This window comes from Thalassophryne amazonica, chromosome 12 (genome assembly GCF_902500255.1).
Source record: "Thalassophryne amazonica chromosome 12, fThaAma1.1, whole genome shotgun sequence".
Classification (NCBI taxonomy): Eukaryota; Metazoa; Chordata; class Actinopteri; order Batrachoidiformes; family Batrachoididae; genus Thalassophryne; species Thalassophryne amazonica.
The window spans coordinates 24,131,499-24,153,274 of NC_047114.1; the positions used below are offsets into that span (position 1 = coordinate 24,131,499).

At 43.0% G+C, this 21,776-nt stretch overlaps 1 protein-coding gene across 1 annotated transcript in view; it reads right to left on the minus strand.

The window, feature by feature from the left end:
* LOC117521177 (phosphatidylinositol 3-kinase regulatory subunit beta-like) overlaps positions 1-21,776 on the minus strand; it is a 152,016-nt gene that overhangs the window by 97,950 nt on the left and 32,290 nt on the right. The window contains 1 exon segment of the mRNA XM_034182527.1: positions 41-133. Within this exon segment, the coding sequence (XP_034038418.1) occupies positions 41-133 (93 nt within the window).

Sequence of the window (21,776 nt, forward strand, 5' to 3'; positions counted from 1 at the left end):
AGAGAGTCGAAGAGACCAGCACCAGATGACATGGCCGTACCTGTCTTCTCTATGGTTTGGATGAGACTGACGAGCATCGGGGGAGCGGTGTCTGGTGGTGTGAACTGCTCGCTCAGGTCTGGCACAGAAGCAGCTGAAACAACAACACAAATCGCTGTTACACTTTGGGCAAAAAAAAAAAAAAAAAAATACAAAAACACTACAAAAGCCTGCAGAACTGATAAAGTCACAGTGAGAGCAGAGCAACTGCAAAAAAAAGTCAAAAAAGTCAAGCTATTTAAAAACAGTGGCAAAAGTAATAAAATATGTTGGTGTAGATTTCATAAGAATTTCGATTGTTTCATATTTGTTATTCTGAAAATCTGCTTCTGATTAATGTTATGTGTTAGTTGTCTTTCAATGAAGAGCAATGGACACACACACACACACAAAAACCAGCGGCTGATTTAGTAAAAGAACTGAAAACACAAAGACTGCATAAAGTGATAGTGAGTAAAATGATAATGTATCTTACAACACCTGGCAGATTAAAACAAACAACTTTTCTGTCAGGGAGAAAATGAAAAAGAAAAAAAAAAGAAATGGAGAGTTAAGAAAAAAAATCCCAGAGATCCCATTTCTCCGCCCTCCCTCTCTTTCCTCTTTCTTTCCGTCCCGCTCTGTGTTTCGCCTTAGCTCTTCGCGTGAGTGGAGCACAATAAAAGATTTAATCAAAACTCCTGAACAAGCAAAAGCCCTGTGGCAGAGTGCCAGGTCCGGCCCGGCCGTGCAGCACCGCCTCTTCGGGCCCGGAGCGGCCCTGTGTGCTGCAGCAGGGAGGGCCTGGCCAGGGCCTGGCAGGAGGCACCTCTTGGCACGGCTCGGCTAAACCGCTGCTGATTATTAATTTGGGGAGTTCAGGCAAGAAACGCAGCGTCAGCACATTCCTATGCCCACCCCCCATCCACCCCCATGCGCACGCTCTCTCTCTCTCTTTTTTGCCCTTACACATTTTTTTGTTGTTTCTGTTCGCTGAACTTTCCTCGCTCGCTTACTCTTCCTTTTTCCTCCATTTTGGAACTTTTCATTTGCCAGCTCTCTTTCTCAGTTTGTTTTTATTGGTCTTTGCTCCGTGCACGCCGTTTAAATGTGGACACTTTGCCTGGCTGTGGCGTCTGCTCCGACCTGCTCCACATTGTGCTTGGTAGGTCACTCCCGTTCTCGCCACACTCTCTCCCTGCAAGCCACAGGTTTTATATTCATGTGCACACAAAACGACCAGCAAACATTCTGGCTTCAAACTGTGACAAATGATCAAGCAGTAAGATTCAAGTGTCCAAAAACGAGGCACAAACAGGCGTAGGACTTGACATGTCCTGAGATGTAGCCAAAGGCAGAAAACACATGTTGTCGAGAGGGAAAAAGATAACCCTATCTCAGTCATTAAAAATTACTGAGAAATACTCAAAATAAAGTACAAGTACATGGTCAGTCTGGACAAAAATGAAAATCTCAACATGTGAACACTGGAACAACTTACAAAGCTACAAGCTATAAACTATACACTGTTGTGTTGGAGCATCTCAAAAGGAGCAGTGAAAAAGTTAAATATGATTCAGATGGAACTAGAACTAAAAATTTGGGTTAGTTAGGTAAGATAATGTTTCATATATGGGCCAGTCTTTGACCTAAAGATTAAACTGTTAAAGTAAGTATCAATGTCTGCACTTCCAACAGTGTTTTTTACGTGACGTAATGTAGCCTAGCAATTCCCCAAAAGGCCATGCTTTGTGCATCGGACAAACAAATTAAAGACCGAATCTTGAAGTGAAGAATCTTAAAGATCGATCTTATGTGTCAATGAATCAGTCTTCTGCCTCCCAGTTTATGAAAATGTTCACGGCTCTCTTCAAGACATCTAGAAAGCTGCACGAGCAGATGGAATAGAGTTGTACATAAACAACCAGAGTTATCATTTGACAATGTGTCAACAAAGAAGACCAAGCTGCCATCATCAAAGAGGGTAAATGTCCCACTGTGTAAACAACACACATCAAGGCACCCAGACAACTGCAGTACCTCACTGACCCCAGCTCATTTTTTGACTTCACTAGAGTATGAGCCACCTGTTAGCCCAAGGAGAGCCGAAGTCTAGCAGTGTTTTAATATTTCATTTAGTTCTGGAGATATTGTCATTAGGATGCATGCGGCTCCCCAACAACAGAGGCCTCGTTTACATGCACACTAAAACTTTGATCGTTATCTGACTGCTGGAGTTATCTCATTATTCAAGTGGTCATGTAGACTGCAAAATGCGATATAGTTTATTGGATAATGGCTGTTATCTGATTATGAGAAATCACATTAACACACCTACATTTCTCCGCAATAGTCAGATTTCGTCGGTACATATGTACCATTAATCTGCTATATTTTGTTTTTTACATCTGCGCATGTGTAAAAGCACTTGCCACTCGCATTTCCAGAGGCACTGTTCTTTCATCGGGGCTCGTAACATCATTATTAGATCACAAAGTTCCGAGAGTCTGTTGTGTGTCCATAAAATTTGCCAGGATGCACAAGGGTGCTTCATTTTCCCTTGTGTGTTGTTTCAGCATTCTAAAGAGCAAATATCTTGGTGATCTATGTGGTTTATAGACATATATACTGAATATGAGCGGAGTTTGCCACGGTCTAAAAGCATGATGTCATATTTAATGTTTGTGCACCAGCACATCAAACAACTCTGCATCTCCTCAAAGAGAGACAGAGTGCTGTCTTTTTCTTCAAGACATGGAGCTGCACATTGTCCTTTCTCTACTTCGAAAGAAATCTCACTAAATCATGTAAACCAGGTGTTTTCCAATTACTGCAGTACTGAAGTACACATAAACACGACAGTTCAGATTATTACTGTTACCTGATTACTCTCAGTTATCATATTATTATGGTTATGTAAAAGTGCTGGTGTGTTCATGTGCTATCTCAATACAAGACGGGAATGCAGGAAACAGCACACAGAGGATGCCACTATGATCGTCTTTTGTGCCACACAACACCAGATTAACCCGCCTGACCAAATCTTGGCAACAGCCAAGAAAAGTACAGGTTCAACCATGGATTTCCAGACATCAGAAACTTATGAATGACTAATGGTCAAGTTGAAAAAGGGTGAAATTCCAAGTTCCAAAGTCTACATAAAAGAATTGATTGGAATGACTACCTGTGTAACCGACCTCTGCTTGTCTAAGCAAACAATCTCCTCACCTGTCTCTGTAGAGCTGTTGTGGTGTTTGGACAACTGATTCAGATTGCTGTACTACAGCCTACTGGGACCAGCTTTTACACTACCATCATTGTGGTTCTCCAGGGTCACCAGTTGGAGCCTTATAAATGTATGTATTCATTTTTAAGGACAACAGGTTACCACAGGCTACAAAGCATATCCTTGTCCTGTGATTGTGTTAATGGCATTACCAGCGCATAGTCAATCGGGAATCAACTTTCAGAACACAGCTATAAACTTTTTAAAAATCTGAAGTCGTATTGGGAGGGTCTAGCTTTTTTATATACAACTCTGAAGTCGTATTGGGAGGGTCTAGCTTTTTTATATACAACTCTATTCACCTTATTCAGGAAGTCAGGGTGGGCGGCTCCATTTTGTCAAGCAACTTCCGGTTTTCCACTGCGTCAATGATTAGCTACGTGGGAACACAGTACGCTAGAAGTGGCCGAACATGAGCAGCATTAATTGATCAGTTCGTGGGTGCCAGAACAACTAGAAGAAGGAACCTATTGCTTTCAGAACGATGTTTTGAACATGGAAAGGAGAGATCTGTGTGCTGTGGATGAGCATTTAACTTGTTCCCTCCTCCACTGAAAGACGAGGATCTCTGGTGCTGGCTAAAGGCGCTGAATTTGAAAAATCCACCCAAACGTCCCTGTCTGTTCTTTTCATTTTATGGAGAAAAAACCTGCACCACTGTATCCTTACCCAGAGAAATGGTTGGACTACAACGCTCCGTTGAAGAAGCCATGGCAGATGCTCGTGAGACAAACGGGTAAGCTGTGTTTGTAGTGTTAGCTGCTATCTAATTTACTCATTTTCTAGCATTTGATGTAACCAAGCACTGCGTGAAATGACACCATATGTATATTAATGTTATGTAATTTTGGCATTTCTAGCGATTCTTATCTATGTTAAATTACCTCTGTGTAGCTTTACTTCCTGTTCACTGGTCCACAATGAACGGCCTGCAGGCATTTATAATCTGTCACATTGTGCTAACTTGTTGCCAGATTGTCTAGCCGCACAGCGGCGCAAACCTCGTAGTTCCTCAAAGCCAAACCGTCCACGCCGAGTGACAACACAAAGTAGTTAAAAATAATCGAGGGCCACTTTTTCATGTCATCTTCCCACTCTGTTATGACCCGTGGATGAGCCAGAGTCGTTCCCTTTCAGCTTTTCTACCCATGTAATATAGTAATGGGTAGAAACAAATTGTTCTATATTGAAAACACTGCTCACCGGAAGTACTAAGACAAAACGGAAATGCCTCTGTTGTAAAAGTGGGCAGGACTGAATAAGGTGAATAAAAGATAGCCACTGCTAAATTTTTTCTTACCACTGTCGCATGTGTGCTTGCTCTCGGGGTTTGTACAGTTAGACCGTACTGGTGTGAAGCGGTTTGAGGCAGCTTTGTTGAGATTTGGCGCTATATAAACTAAATGAATTGAACTGAATTGATTAGGTTAAGTACAGATTATCAGTTCATTAAAAACTTTGACTCCATGAAAGACCTGTGACAAAGATCAGGCTGCATGAGTCAACAAAGATTCACTGACCTGTCTGTGATAATGTGTTCAACTATAAAGTGATCAGCTTTAAATTTAAACTCATTAAGCATAAAATCGCCTAAACGTTTTGAAACCATGTTTTTCTTATGTACAGTAGTGACAAGTGCAGCTAGTGTCTGGTTCACAAATGGTGTGTAACAGTGTGCACACGGCCACTCAGGTTTCAGCACATGCCTTTGTTGCATCCCAACTATGCTGATCGGCAATTCATCATCTTCATGCATTCCGTGTGCCAGTGTCACAACATGCTTCAAAGCCACTCGTGCACAACGGCCACGCCTTCACAGGCAACAGTGACAGCAATCAGCACGTTGTTCTACAGGCTGTAAGACACTGTTCAGAAAAAATTCATGTTTGTGCAAATAATGACTGACTGAGAATGTTAGTGAACAAAGCGAAGAAGAAGAAGACAGAGTAAGTCCTATATTAGGGCTGCACAATATATTTGTTTCAGCCTCGTCATCACAGAGTGCACATATGCAACAGTCACATCGTGGGATGTGTGATATCAAACAAGGCAAATTAAATCAACCACATCAACCAACACCTGTTTTGTTAATAAACAGTTGCTACATTCTGAGTGTGCATGCACAGCGGTGCGTAAATGTCATTGAACTAAGCGTGAACTCTGTTGCCGGCGTGGGGATCAAAGCATTAAATGCATATTCATCCAAAACATGTCCGAGGAGCGGCCCACTAAGGAAGACCTGATGCCCTCTACAGTGTGGATGCTCGACGGGTCGGCCAGACGGGTCACATCGGCACAGTTCTTCAGACATTTATTTTTATTGCAAGCAGAAAGCTGAATGACAGATCGCTGTGAACACTAACTGTGAATAAATGGAGCACTGTGATGCTAATAAAGCTTTTTCAGCTTTTAAAATAAATTTTTTTTTTCCCTTTTTGACAGTGGCTGGACAAAGCAGCAGCAGGACAGAAAATGCACCCGGAGTACCATATTACACTGGGAGACTCCTTCAAAAACGCTGGATTTATTCCCAAACAATTTCCACAATAAGAAATTAAAGTATTTCCAAAACAAGGATGTCTTATTTGGACATCAGTGTCTCTGTGATGATGGATCCATATGAAAGGAGGCAATAACAGATCAGATTTAAGACTTTATTTACTCTATGTGCGCACTGCGCAGGCCTGCATCACGAGGCGAACGTCTGTTTTTGTTCATTAAAAAGAAAGAAAATACAGGATCTAACGGCTTTCTTACTGTTTGTGGGGGTTTGTTTAGGATGGAAATAACAGGTATGGACAGAAAGATTAAAATGCCTGTTGGGTTCGCGTCTGACAGGAATATGAGGCTCGAACCGAACTTTAATGCCCTTCAGATCGAAGACCGATGGCCCTATGATACGGACACTTTGTTATACAATAAATTCAGAATTTGTCTGGAAGCTGCTGGGGAAAGACGAGGACAAGCCAAGCGACCCTGAGACCTCTGAGCACAGGGACAAATTCTGGTCAAGTTCCCCTGAGTACAGTGTGCCTTTTACTCTTTTTAAATACCCCAAAAATATGGAGTTGATGCATTTTTTTATGACGACTGGGTTAGGGTTCTATGGGAATCTATGGAATGTTGCATTTTTATAGCATTCTACAAATCTGCCTGAGAACACTGAAAAGTCCACTGTTTTTCCACCTTTCCTCCCAAACAGTTATCATTTGTGCGAAACATGTCTCAAACAAGAAATGAAATATACGAGGTCTGTGATATAAAAAGCGGTCCTTTTTATTTTTTCAACAAATAAATGGATTTGATTCATATGTTTTTACGTCAGACAAGCTTGAACTCTCGTGCGCATGCGTGAGTTTTGTCATGCCTGTCTGTGACATCATTCGCCTGTGGGCAGGCTTTGAGTGAGGTGTAGACTCCCCCTCCCGTCGGAATCTTTGTCTGAGACGCTGCAGGGAGACGGCGCGCGTTGCTTTATCAAATTTTTTCAGGACCGTTGAGGGATATCCGTGTGGACACTATTTGAGAAATTCAGCTGGTTTTTGGTGTAAAGTTTAACGGCTGATGAGAGATTGTGGAGTTTCTTTCGCTTTAAGCACAGCCCACAAAGCGGATCGGCGCGCCTCGGTCGGAGGTGGCGCCCGTCTGGCTGTTTTGAGCTGAAAACATCCTAATTTAAAGCTCTGTTCACCCAGGACGTCGTCAGAGAACAGAGAAGTTTCAGAAGAAGCCAGCATCAGGACTTTACCTGGACATTCCACTGTTAAAGGAGATTTTGTAATGAAAGAACGTGCGGACGAATTTGCCGAGTCGGATCCGTGACGACGTGGCAAATCCGTCTGCGCCGCGACATGAAAAACACCTCCGTGTTGAAAACCATTTGTAAAATTCAGGCGGCTTTTGATGGCTTTCAACAAGTGAGTATCTGAGAAATTGTTTAACAGCTTGGGCATGTTCCAACTTGTCCGTTAAGGTTTCCAACACGGAGGTGTTTTTCCTGTGGCGACCCCCCGCGGTTGGATCCGGCCCGACATGCGAATCTGCCCACACGTTCTTTCATTACAAAATCTCCTTTAACAGTGGAATGTCTGGATAAACTCCTGATCCCGAATTCTTCTGAAAGTTCTCTGTTATCTCACGATGTCTTGGGTCCACAGAGCCTGAAATTAGGAAGTTTTCAGCTTGAAACAGTGAGACGATGCCGCCCCGGAGCGCAGATCTCCGTCAGGCGCCGTGGGCCGTCCTTACGGCGACAGTAAAACTCCAAAATCTCTCATCAGCCGTTAAAATTTTCACCGAAAACCAGCTGAATTTATCGAATGGTGTCCACTCAGTTGTGCCTTACAGGTTTTGAAAAATTTTTTATCAAACAAAGCAGCAGTCTCTGAGCCATTCCTAAACAATGAAAAAATAGATGAGAGGGTGGGTCACTTCTCACTCAAAGACTGCCCACAGGCGAATGACGTAACCGACAGGTGTGAAAAAACTCTCGCATGCCCACGAGGGTTCAAGCATGTCTGATGTAATCACACGTGATTCAAATCCATATAGTTTTTGAAAAAAATAATAAGGTCTGTCACTTTTCTCACAGACCTCGTACAGTAAAACTCACATATAATGGATTCAGGTGGCCCAGCGAATTTTGTCCATTATAGTCGAAATCTATTATAGGCATAAAATGGACAAAATCCATTATACGTTTAAAACGGACAAAATTCGTGATATGTAATGGACTAGTTACAGCCAGGAGGGCCCGAACAACCTACGGGGAAGCCCCAGCACCAATTAAGCTTACATATTTCCTTGATTAAAATGCCTGACTTTGAATTTGGACCTGCCTCATTTAATGGTCGGATCAAAACGTCATCTGAAAAAAATAAACCACTGCCTTAAATAAGTGCAGGACATCATGGGCATTAAAAAGATTACATGTGGTCAAGTCACTGTTTTTTCTAAGTCTGCTGCAGAGTGGTACCTTAAAATCCTAAAGCCTGATTTATACTTCTGCAGCTCTGTAACTCTGTGGCCATGCAATTACGGCAAGGCGAGTGACCCTTTTAAAGTTCTCTGTTGTGTCTTAATGCAATTTACAGCAGGAACAGTGGCATCTTCTGGATTAATTTGTCCCTGAACGAGCTTCACTTCTTTATACAATTATCAACCTCCAAACCAACGGTACGGTACGTACAATTTCCTCTATTAACTGCGGGTCATTTGAGCGTCTTTTCCCGACTCTGTTATGAATTTGGTCATATTTGCAGACTTTTCTGAAGAACATATATGATCATTATTGAAATGTAATCAGCGTGTGCACTGCAAAAACTTTTAAAAAATATGACGGGATAGGAAGGAGTGAAAACATAAAAATGACAAATCACAGCCCTGTACAGTCTCCATTATTTAGCAGGTGTGTGGGTTCACAACCCCACAGAGGGCTCTGATGTAAAGCAGTTTGGTTCATCGCACCCAGGGATATGTACGAAACTTCACACCGTATTACAGCACAAGCAGCAAGCAGCATTTTGTTCATAATCACCGGCCTTAAATTATGCCCTACCTCATTTAGGTCCTGTGTTTGAGCATAGTTTGAAAAAAAAATATATAAACAGCTGGTCTTTTAATCATACAAATAGAGTACCCACTTTACACGAATTGACGAGTGTCAGTTCTGAATGTCATTTAGCACCTCTGTTATTGGGCACATCCAGACTGGCAAAAATGTGCATACAGTGTGTACAGGATTACACTGACAGCAGAAATGTTCTCTATTAAATAGTCTTATTGTTTTGACTGTCACATCTGGGACACGTTTATGGGACTTTGCCCACCTTCCTTTGGGCAGGTTATGGACATTTGTCGCAGTGCTATCTATAGATTCAGTCATGTCCGTGTAGGTACATGGAGGACGCATGTCCGCATTAAGAAAACACTGCTCCCCATGGCGTTCTACATAAGCGACTTGCTAAGTACTCAGTGCACATGCGCCAAACAGTGTAACAATGGTCAACTGATTCTATAAAATCCTCATAGTTCTCATTTTCCACGACAGCTTGATAACATAATTTACTCCATTTTAAGGATTCTTACGTTCACCAGGGTTTTTTGTTTGTTTGTTTTTCTGCGATTAAACCATGCATAGACACTACATGTCAAGTTTTGCGCAACTTGTCACAAACGTGGCGCTTGTCTGTGCCCGTCAGTATTAAATTGTACAGGTGTTTCCTGTACATGTGTCCTTATATTTAGGACTTTTATTGTGAAATACACAACAGAATAACCATACGTTTCCTTTGTGTTGTATTTTAACTGTGAAAGGAACTGTTCTCCGTGAAACACCTTATCTTTTGGAAAGCTAGCTAAAACTGAGTGAAATAGATGAAAAACATAAATTAGCATTAGTTGTCTGGAATTAGTTTGGGTGCAGAAAGGATGATGTTGACCAAAAACAGGTAAGCTGTTAAGAGCTCTTTACAGAGTCTTTTAACTTCATCCTTTAATTTTTAAGTTTAAAAGTCAGTCCATTTGCCTACAAAATTACCTTAATCATTCAAGAATGAGTAATTCTTTTCAAATAGAGAAATTCAAGTTATATGTGTGAAAATTAGTGTATTTTTTTCCACATTGCAATATATAGTCATGAGAAACAAAATGATATCGCAAATGCCAGTTTTGTTCTACTAGCATGCAGCCCTATCCTACATAACTCTCTGGTGACGGTGGCAGAGAAGAGAACACTGGACAAACTGCTGGACATTATGGACGAGGCCAGTCACCCTCTGCACACCGTCATCAGCAACCAGAGGAGCCTCTTCAGCCACAGACTGCTCCTTCCCAAGTGCAGGACCAACAGACTGAAAAACTCCTTTGTCCCTCAGGCCATCAGACAACTCCTCACTCGGGGGAGGAGGAGTAACAGGAAGACAGGGGGCGGGAAGGAGAGGAACAGTAGTAACCAGTCAATCAGTAGTGATCAGTATGTCTGGTATTTCTATTTGCAATTTGTTTTTTTACTTTCACTTTTGATGCTTTGTGTGCTTCTTACGCAGCGTGGTGCTACACAATGCTGCTGGAACCTTTCCCTGACGGAGTCTTCCCAAGGGATTAATAAAGTTCGATCTAATCTAATCTAAATAAGCCCTGGGGATCACTGGTGCCGGTGCTGAGCCCACTAATTCTATACCGTGAAGCAGATGATAGGCTACGCCTCCCTCTGGATGGGACGCCAGTCCAGACAAGGCTACGTCCAAAACCAAGGTCAGTGCCCAATTAAAGTTGTTTGTACTGGGTCAATGAAGACAAAGTGTCTTGTCCAAGGAGACAGACAGATAGCATGACCAGGAACTGAACCCAAGTCTACATATGGGTAGCCACTGTGCTGCAGCTCGACCATATTTCAGTATTGCTTAAACCTAAATGCAAACTGGAATTATGTGGCGGCCCTCAGACGCTGTGTTCCATAGTGTATGTTGTAAATATTTTGTGTAATTTTTCATGAGTCAGCTATAATTGAATGCGCACAGCAACATTCATCATTTTGAGTCTCGAAGGACTTCTACAGTACCTGTTGAAAGTATTCCCACCACTGGGCTTTTATTGTTTGATATCATCAGATTAAAAAATAGGATCCTTAGAATAAATAAATTAACAAATAACTTGCCCCCACAGCCACCCAAACTCTGCGCTTTAATGTTAAGGTGAAAACCAAGGCACTGTGTGGATCACAGGAAAAGAAATACATTTTTATGGTGTAAAAGGAATGTAAGCTGCATCTTAAATATCTACATAATCATGCTGCTATCATATTTATATGATGCAGCAACAGAGCAACTTCAAAGTAATACTATTACTAAATTGTTTCTTGTTTGCTGCAGCAAACAGCATAATACCTCAGTAACAAGTTCTCATCTTCTGCTCTGGCATGAAAGAAATACTCTTGAAAATAAAATTCCACCAGTTGTGCACATGTCAATGCACCAAACTTAGCAGAATCCCAGAGATAATTCAACAGTCAGAAAAGAAACCAAATACAGCTGGATCCTTTATTTGGATGGGCTGGTTGAGGCCCACGTCGCTCCCCTTCTGCCTCACAGTCTCCGACGTGCTGCCACCCCCTTCACGGATTCTTTAAAAGCGTTTTCCTGGTAAGGTGCAGCGAGCAGAGTGCCTCTCCTTTCTGAGAACTGGGCCTGCGTGCGCTGTTTATGGCCGCCCAGAGACAGAATCAGACGTGTATGTGAATCGGGCAGAGGGCGGGGGAGAGAGAAAAAAATGGGAGAGGAACAGGGGGTGGGGGTGGGGAGTGAGAGAGGAGTCGACAGTGAGTGAAGGAGAGAGAGGAAGAAATAGAAGAAGGAGGGAGGAGTTTGCAAAAAAATGCCAAACCATGGTTAAGTTCAGCAGGCAGTTAAAGTGAGGCCAGAGAGAGGAGAGAGAAAAAACAGGCAGAGAGAAAAAGAGAGCGAGAGAGAAAAAAAAGAACCTCTCTGGGTCTGCAGAAATATTTCTGCTGCAAGCTGAGATGTTTACTCTGGATCTGTGGAACTAAACGTTATTCTGACCTGAATGACAAAGATGTACATTGTGGAACTCCAAGTTTCAATAAAGTCCACATGGTTATAACTTTACTAAAATCAAGACCAATAATCCAGTTCTCAGTCAGTTCAGGTCAGGCCTGGGGGGCACGCTGTGTGTCGCCACGTCCACGACAAAACATAACTGACTTGGGTCCTGCCTGGCAGCCGTCCAGGCAGAACAGCGGCCCATCCTGCAGCCAGGTCAGGGCTCCCCCAGAAATTTAGAGCATGATGGTGCTAGAGGTCAGGTCGAGTGCAGAGGGGTGGTCTGAGGGGGGCTCCCCTCCGTGTGGTTCAGAAGCTCCAGCATTTTGCCTTTTTCAAATACTAATTGAAGACATTTCCTGCAACTTCAAGTCAAAGCATTTCATATACAAGTACAGTGGGGTAAAAAGTATTTAGTCAGTCCCTGATTGTGCAAGTTCTCCTACTTAGAAAGATGAATAGGATCTTTTAGAGAATCATTAAGAAATGATTCGATCCACCGACCTTTTTGCTTAACGATTCCCTTTTTGGTCCTTCAGAGTGGCCGTTGTTTTTGAGGGTGTTTATCGGGAAAATGCTAATTTTTTACTTTGGTTACAGACCCCGCAGTGGGTCTGTAATAAAACCTTTTTGTAATGGCTCCACTTTAAAGCTCGAAACAGTGAAGCAGTGCTCCAATCCGCTGCTTCGTTGCTTTCAGAAGTGACAAGTCCGCTTCTTAACCCCTCTAAAAGCCATTTAAAGATGTCAATCGTGAGTCACTTTTGTGCGGATTAAAGTCACTAACTGGGACTCTTGTCTTGTTACAGACAAGAAACGAGAATTGTTCTCCGTTTTGTTCGCACAGCTCCAAACGCTGCGTGGCTCTCTGCCGAGACAGAGTCCTGTCGGAATTAATAACTTCAAAGTGAATCACCGTTTAAATCAAATGACACCTCTTTCCAAACGATGTAACACAGACAACAGACTAAAACTTTTTTCCTCCCAAAATGAGACAACCTGCGTTCTTTATGAATGAGATTGAGGATGACTTGCAGCACAGCCAGCTGCAAGAGCTCAGCTCAGAGGTATGGAGTTTGGTATGGATTTGTGCCATTAATGTCTGAAAGGAAATGCTTTTGAGAAAAACTACAGATTTTATTTCTATTTATGGACAGAGATCAAGGATTCAGTGACCAATTTCATATTTATTTACTTTAAGACTCAATAAAATGTTACTGACATAGAAAGCCTACTTTTAGTACACAGAAAATTCAAAGGAGGAATTGATAAGGGAATCGATAAGGAATCAGATCGATAAGCAGAATCGATATGGCATCGATACTGATAAAATCTTATCAATACCCATCCCTTTGTTATGTGTCGGACGCAGCTCGGAGAACCGACCAGCGTTTGAAGGACCCAGTATGAAATAAGCAGAGCACGGTACAAAGGCTAACTGAATTTAATACATAACAGTGATAATATAATAACAAAAGGTGCGGCCTGGCGTGGTGCGCTCCCAGCAGCGCTAACGGTCCGGAGCCAGAAGCTGTTTCGGACCCAAGGACCCCGCCGACACCCCCCAGGTGGCCGCAACAACCGAGTCTGTGAAAGAAGGAACCATTATGTGAGTCCACACTCTACACACAGAACACTTAAAGGTGTACAAACAGCAAACACTTCCTGGCTTGATTACTGATCAGCTTCCCAACCTGCAGGCATGGAACAATCAGTTCACAAAACTCCACTGCAGTGGAAGCTGATACATGACTAACAAACAGCTCAATACAATAAGGTGTGAGGGACAACACATTTACTGACTGTATAACTGTTAGTCACAAAATCTAACGTACCTCAGGAAGTGTGCTGACGAGCGTGAAACCTCACCCCCTCCTCTTTCACAGACTGTGCATCAAACCTGGACGTTCTCAGCATCCGCTGCTGATAAGATGGCTCCCAAGACGACGATCTCACCCGTCTGGTCACAAGGTCGAGTCTCTGGCAAATACACACTGTGCACTCCAGTCTTAAATGCCAACATGTTCCAATCCATCCAGATGCACCACAGCTGTGAGTCCTGACGAGCCGCAGGTGATCAGGGTGAGGTCCTGACAGCCTCAGCAACACAGCCACTCAGTCCCAAACGCACGCCACCTGGGAGGAAAACCAAAAGACAGAAACAAACCGGCAGCCAGGCCCCCCCAGCCATATAACACCCTTATTATTTATGTTAAAATGTGTTAGTTATTCCAAAGACTTTTAAAAACTCAGAGATGTTTAAATGTTTTAAAAAAAGATGTTTAAAATATGACAAAAGATAGAAGAAAAAAAAATAGAAGAATAGAAAGAATAGAAAGAAGAATAGAAAGTTCTTTAAAAAAAACTCAGCCACATGGGGTGTGCAGCCAGTACATTCTGAGTGCCGGTCCCAAGCCCGGATAAATGAGGAGGGTTGCGTCAGGAAGGGCATCCGGCATAAAACAAGCCAACCCAACTATGCAGACTCAGAATCAAATTCCCATACCGCATCAGTCGCGGCCTGGGTTAACAACGTCCGCCACCAGTGCTATTGCCCAACAGGGTGCCGGTGGAAATTGGGCTACTGCTGGGCTAAGACGAAGAAGAAGAGGAGGAAAACGTTGCCACGAACAGCGGGAGAAGAAGAAAACTAGAAGGGTGGAAATGAGAGTGGGGACTTTGAATGTTGGTAGTATGACTGGTAAAGGGAGAGAGCTGGCTGATATGATGGAGAGGAGAAAGGTAGACATATTGTGTCTGCAAGAGACCAAGTGGAAGGGAAGTAAGAGCAGGAGCATCGGCGGTGGGTACAAGTTGTTGTACCATGGTGAGGACAGGAAGAGAAATGGTGTTGGGGTCATTTTAAAGGAAGAGTATGTTAAAAGTGTGTTGGAGGTTAAGCGAGTGTCTGACAGGGTGATGAGTGTGAAGTTGGAAATTGAAGGGGTGATGATGAATATCATCAGTGCATATGCCCCACAGGTAGGTTGTGAGATGAAGGAGAAAGAAGATTTCTGGAGTGTGTTAGATGAGGTGGTGGAGAGTGTGCCCAAGCATGAAAGAGTGGTGATAGGAGCAGACTTCAATGGGCATGTTGGTGAAGGGAACAGAGGTGATGAGGAAGTAATGGGTAGATATGGTATCAAGGATAGGAATGGGGAAGGACAGATGGTAGTTGATTTTGCAAAAAGGATGGAAATGGCTGTGGTGAATACCTACTTAAAGAAAAGGGAGGAGCACAGGGTAACATATAAGAGTGGAGAAAGGTGCACACAGGTGGACTACATTCTTTATAGAAGATGAAAGCTAAAATAAATCACAGCCTGTAAGGTGGTAGCAGGAGAGAGTGTCACTAGACAGCATAGGATGGTTGTTTGTAGGATGACTTTAGAGGTAAAGAAGAAGAAGAGAGAGAGCTCAACAAAGGATCAGATGGTGGAAGCTGAAGGAGGAAGACTGTTGTGTGAAATTTAGCGAGCAGGTGAGAAAAGCACTGGTTGGAGGGGAAGCAATTTTGGACAACTGGAAAAGTACTGCAGATGTGGTGAGGGAGACAGCTAGGGCAGTACTGGGTATGACATCTGGACAGTGGAAGGAAGACAAGGAGACTTGGTGGTGGAATGAAGAGGTCCAGGAAAGCATAAGGAGAAAGAGGTTGGCGAAAAAGTTTTGGGATAGTCAGAGAGATGAAGAAAGTAGACAGGAGTACAAGGAGATGTGGCGTAAGGCGAAAAGAGAAGTGGCAAAAGCAAAGGAAAAGGCATATTGCGAGCTGTACAAGAAGTTGAATAGTAAGGAAGAGAAAAGGACTTGTACCGATTGGCCAGACAAAGGGACAGAGCTGGAAAGGATGTGCAGCAGGTTAGGGTGGTAAAAGATGCACATGGTAATGTGCTGACAAGTGAGGAGTGTGTGCTGAGAAGGTGGAGGGAATATTTTGAAGAGCTGATGAATAAAGAAAATGAGCGAGAGAAAAGGCTGGATGATGTGGTGAGAGTAAATCAGGAAGTACAAGAGATTAGCAAGGAAGAAGTGAGGGCTGCTTTGAAGAGGATGAAGAGTGGAAAGGCAGTTGGTCCAGATGACATTCCAGTGGAGGCATGGAAATGTCTAGGAGAGATGGCAGTAGAGTTTCTAACCAGATTGTTTAATAAAATCTTAGAAAGTGAGAGGATGCCTGAGGAGTGGAGACGAAGTGTGCTGGTTCCTATTTTCAAGAACAAGGGTGATGTGCAGAGCTGCAGTAACTACAGAGGCATAAAGCTGATCAGCCACAACATGAAGTTTGTTGTATGGCTGGGGGGCCTGGCTGCCTTTTTGTTTCTGTCTTTTGTTTTCCTTCCAGGTGGCTTGCATTTGGGACTGAGTGGCTGTGTTGCTGAGGTTATCAGGACCTCACCCTGATCACCTGCGGCTCGTCAGGACTCACAGCTGAGGTGCATCTATATGGATTGGAACATGGTGGCATTTAAGACTGGAGTATACAGTGTGTATTTGCCAGAGACTCGACCTTGTGACCAGACGGGTGAGATCGTCGTCTCGGGAGCCATCTCATCATCAGTGGATGCAGAGAACGTCCAGGGTTTGATGCACGGTCTGTGAAAGAGGAGGGGGTGAGGTCTCACGCTCGTCAGCACACTTCCTGAAGTACGTTAGATTTTGTGACTAACATTTATACAGTCAGTAAATGTGGTGTCCCTCACACCTTTATTATATTGAGCTGTATGTTAGTCATGTATCGGCTTCCACTGCAGTGGAGTTTTGTGAACTGGATGTTCCATGCCTGCAGGTTGGGAAGCTGATTAGTAATCAAGCCAGGAAGTGTTTGCTGTTTGTACACCTTTGAGTGGTCTCTCTGTGCGTAGAGTGTGGACTCACATAATGGTTCCTTCTTTCACAGACTCGGTTTGTTGCGGCCACCTGGGGGGTGTTGGCGGGGTCCTTGGGTCCGAACAGCTTCTGGCTCCGGACCGTTAGCGCTGCTGGGAGCGCACCACGCCAGACCGCACTTTCTTTTGTTATTTTTTGTATCACTGTTATGTATTAAATTCAGTTAGCCTTTGTACCGTGCTCTGCTTATTTCATACTGGGTCCTTCAAACGCTGGTCGGTTCTCCGAGCTGCGTCCGACACATAACAAAGTTATGGGAAAGAGTAGTAGAAGCTAGGCTTAGAAAACAGGGGAAGATCTGTGAGCAGCAATATGGTTTCATGCCGAGAAAGAGCACTACAGATGCAATGTTTGCTCTGAGAATACTGTTGGAAAAGTACAGAGAAGGACAGAAAGAGTTACATTGTGTGTTTGTGGACTTAGAAAAAGCTTATGATAGGGTGCCAAGAGAAGAGTTGTGGTATTGTATGAGGAAGTCTGGAGTGGCAGAGAAGTATGTTAGGGTAGTGCAGGACATGTACAAGAACAGTGTGACAGCGGTGAGATGCGCAGTCGGACTGACAGACTCATTCAAGGTGGAGGTGGGATTACACCAAGGATCAGCTCTGAGTCCTTTCTTGTTTGCAGTGGTGATTGACAGGTTGACGGATGAGATGAGACAGGAGTCCCCATGGACTATGATGTTTGCAGATGACATTGTGATCTGTAGTGAGAGTAGAGAGCAAGTTGAGTCTAGTCTGGAGAAGTGGAGATATGCTTTGGAGAGAAGGGGAATGAAAGTCAGTAGAAGCAAGACTGAGTACATGTGTGTGAATGAGAGGGAGCCCAGTGGAATAGTGCAGTTACAAGGAGTAGAAGTGGTGAAAGTAGATGAGTTTAAATATTTGGGGTCAACTGTTCAAAGTAATGGAGAGTGTGGTAGAGAGGTGAAGAAGAGAGTGCAGGCAGGGTGGAGTGGGTGGCAGGAGTGATTTGTGACCGAAGAATATCAGCAAGAGTGAAGGGGAAAGTTTACAAAACAGTAGTGAGACCAGCTATGCTGTACGGCTTAGAGACGGTGGCACTAACAAAAAGACAGGAGGCAGAGCTGGAGGTGGCAGAGCTGAAGATGTTGAGATTCTCTTTGGGAGTGACAAGAATGGACAAGATTAGGAATGAACATATCAGAGGGACAGCTCAGGTGGGACGGTTTGGAGACAAACTCAGAGAGGAGAGACTGAGATGGTTTGGACATGTGCAGAGGAGGGACCCAGGGTATATAGGGAGAAGGATGCTGAGGATGGATCCACCAGGCAGGAGGAGAAGAGGGAGACCAAAGAGGAGGTTCATGGATGTGCTGAGAGAGGACATGCAGGTGGATGGTGTGACAGAGGAAGATACAGAGGACAGGGTGAGATGGAAACGATTGATCTGCTGTGGCGACCCCTAACGGGAACAGCTGAAAGACAAAGAAGAAGAAGAAGAAGAAGAAAGTTCTTTAAAAACACGTTTAAAATTTCTGAAAAGGGCATAAAATGTGTGAAAGAATAGAAAGTTCTTTAACAACATGTTTAAAATGTTTACAAAGGCTGTCAAATGTGTAAATGCATAGATAGTTCCTTAAAAACAGAGAAATACATTTAAAATGTGTTTAAGATGTGTAAAAGAATAAAAAAACACATGAAGATGTTGAAATCGTGTGTATGTGTGTCGCGGGGGGGGGGGGGGGCAGCTATTCATATGTTCATTGAGGGAGGGCTCACTCTCCCCACACTTTGAAAACCCCTGTTTTATAGTAACCACGCTTTTTGCAGTACATCTGTGTTCATTGAATGCTGATGTTACAAACTTTGTCAAAAACACTTAATTAATCAAATAATCAAGCAACAAAAAATAATTAACAACTAATCTGAGCATCAGTTATTCAAATAGGCAACCTATGAAGGATAAATGTCAAATATGAGTTGGGCCAGGCTTCCAAAATATGCAGATTTGTCTGGTTACTCAGTTTTACATCACTGCATACTGAATGGTTTTTAGGACATGGCTATACGTACAACCCCAATTCCAATGAAGTTGGGACATTGTATAAAATGTAAATAAAAACAGACTACAATGATTTGCAAATCCTCTTCAACCTATATTCAATTGAATATACCACAAAGACAAGATATTTAATGCTCAAACTGATAGACTTTTTTGTTTTTGTGCAAATATTTGCTCATTTTGAAATGGATGCCTGCAAGGCCTTTCAAAAAAGTTGGGACGGGGCAACAAAAGACTGGGAAAATTGCAGAATGCTCAAAGAACACCTAATTGGAAACAGGTGAGTGTCATGATTGGGTATAAAAGGAGCATCCCCAAAAGGCTCAGCCGTTCACCAGCAAAGATAGGGCGAGGATCACGGAAGGAATTTCGGGATTCCATCATCTACAGTCCATAATATAATCAGAAGATTCAGAGAATCTGGAGAACTTTTTACACGTTAGGGGCAAGGCTGAAAACCAACATTGAATACCTGTGACCTTCAATCCCTCAGGCGGCACTGCATTAAAAACCGACATCATTGTGTAACGGATCTTACCGCGTGGGCTCAGGAACACTTCAGAAAACCACTGTCAGTTAACACAGTTCGTCGCTACATCTACAACTTAAAACTCAACTATGCAAAGCAAAAATCATACATCAACAACATCCAGAAACACTGCCGCCTTCTCTGGGCTCGAGCTCATTTGGAACGGACAGACGCAAAGTGGAAAAGTGTGCTGTGGTTTGATGAGTCCACGTTTCAAATTGTTTTTGGAAATCACGGACGTTGTGTTCTCTGGACAAAAGAGGAAAAAGACCATCCAGATTGTTACCAGCGTAAAGTTCCAAAGCCAGGATCTGTGATGGTATGGGGGTGTGTTAGTGCCCATGGCATGGGCAACTTACACATCTGTGATGGCACCATCAATGCTGAAAGGTACATCCAGGTTTTGGAGGAACACTTGCTGCCATCCAAGCAACATCTTTTTCAGGGATGTCCCTGCTTATTTCAACAAGCCAATACCAAGCCACATTCTGCATGTGTTACAATAGCATGGCTTCATAGTAAAAGAGTGCAGGTACTAGACTGGCCTGCCTGCAGTCCAGACCTGTCGCCCACTGAAAATGTGTGGTGCATTATGAAGCACAAAATACAACAACGGAGACCCTGGACTGTTGAACAACTGAAGTCGTACTCCAAGCAAGAATGGGAAAGAATTCCACGTATGAACCTTCAACAATTAGTGTCCTCAGTTCCCAAACGCTTATTGACTGTTGTTAGAAGGAAAGGTGATGTAACACAGTGGTAAACATACTACTGTCCCAGCTTTTTTGAAACGTGTTGCAGGCATCCATTTCAAAATGAGCAAATATTTGCACAAAAACAATAAAGTTTATTAGTTTGAACATTAAATATCTTGTCTTTGTGGTGTATTCAATTAAATATAGGTTGAAGAGGATTTGCAAATCATTGTATTCTGTTTTTATTTACATTTTACACAATGTCCCAACTTCATTGAAATTGGGGTTGAACAAGACATTTTTGTGCACCGCTAAGTGCATGGTGCGCCAGAACCCAGTTGTATTAACAATGACGGAACCCAATAGTATTAACAATGTAATTGCAGTACTACTAATACTACTAGTAACCAAGTATTGCCATGTGGTGACTATCCACATTTTTATCAGTGCAGCTATAATATCTTAGTTTTTACTACAACACATGTTATAGTGGTATTTCTACCAAAATTCAAAACAGCAACACACATTCCATAAAAATATCAACAATTTTACATTCCTGGAGGGTTTTTTTTTTTTTTTTACAAAACCTGTCATAAAGTAGTAGTACTGCAACAGAGTTGTGGATCACATTGCAGTACTGGGTCCTGTCGTATCCATTCTGAGTACTGGGGTGACAACCATGTGTTGTTTTTACAATTATACTGAAATTTTACAGACCACCAGTGTGATCGAGGTTCCCGGTTCCCACCCAGGCCATCTGGCATAAAACTTGTGCCAAATCAACATGCAGATCTACACTGGATCTGCTGTGGCGACCAACGAAAAAAAGGGAGAAGCCAAAAAACTTACTTTACAGACTAAATCAGTTCAATCCAGAACCAAAATGATCTTCAGTTGCAGCCCAAGCATGTGTAACCGTGTTTAAAACCACAGTATCTCACAGGTCTGGTGTTCTCACGTGTACTTTAGATTAGAAGAATACGTGAATAAAGTTCAGCTCCATGTTGAAGAATGGACATTATGAAATAAACAACTTTTCCAAACCATTAGGCCCCGATGCTGCTTCAACTCACCCAACGTGCTGCTCACTAAATGTTCACACACGCGCACACACACACACACACACACACACACAATGACCACGGCCTCCGTTCCAACACAAAGACGATATTTGGACTGAGCCATTTCTAATTTATCGTGCAGTTGTGGTCCGAAGCCAAGATGTATGCTCCCCTGCCCCCACCGCTGCGATTCACTTGCCCTGTCTGTCCAAACCAAACACACAAACGCCTGCTGCCCAACTGGTTTGTTTCACCGTCTGTCAAACCACAGCGTCACTGTTGTCCCCCTCACCTGCCCCCGGTGGTGAAAGCAGGGCCTGTGCTCGCTCGCTTAAACATCCTGCTCACTCTTTTGTTATTTTTAGACGTGATTCTCTTGCTTTTCCCAGTCACAGAGAAGTCCAGTCTGTTTGTGCAACGCAGCATTTAACACTTCTGCAGCCGATTAGTTATCTTGATGCTTACTTTAACACTCTCCTTTAAAAAAAAGAAAAAGAAAAAACAAAAACGGTTAACTTTGTTGCACATGATGGACTAACTAGTGCTACCAAAAGCTAATTCAGAGTTCACAGCCTGCGTGACGATTGTATCACTTACTCCAGCCATCACAAAAAACAAACCAAAAACACAGACTATGACGTTGGACACAATATTCATCCTATAACATGCCAAATGTAGTTTTTTTTTTTCTCAATGTATTTTTTTGGCTCAATG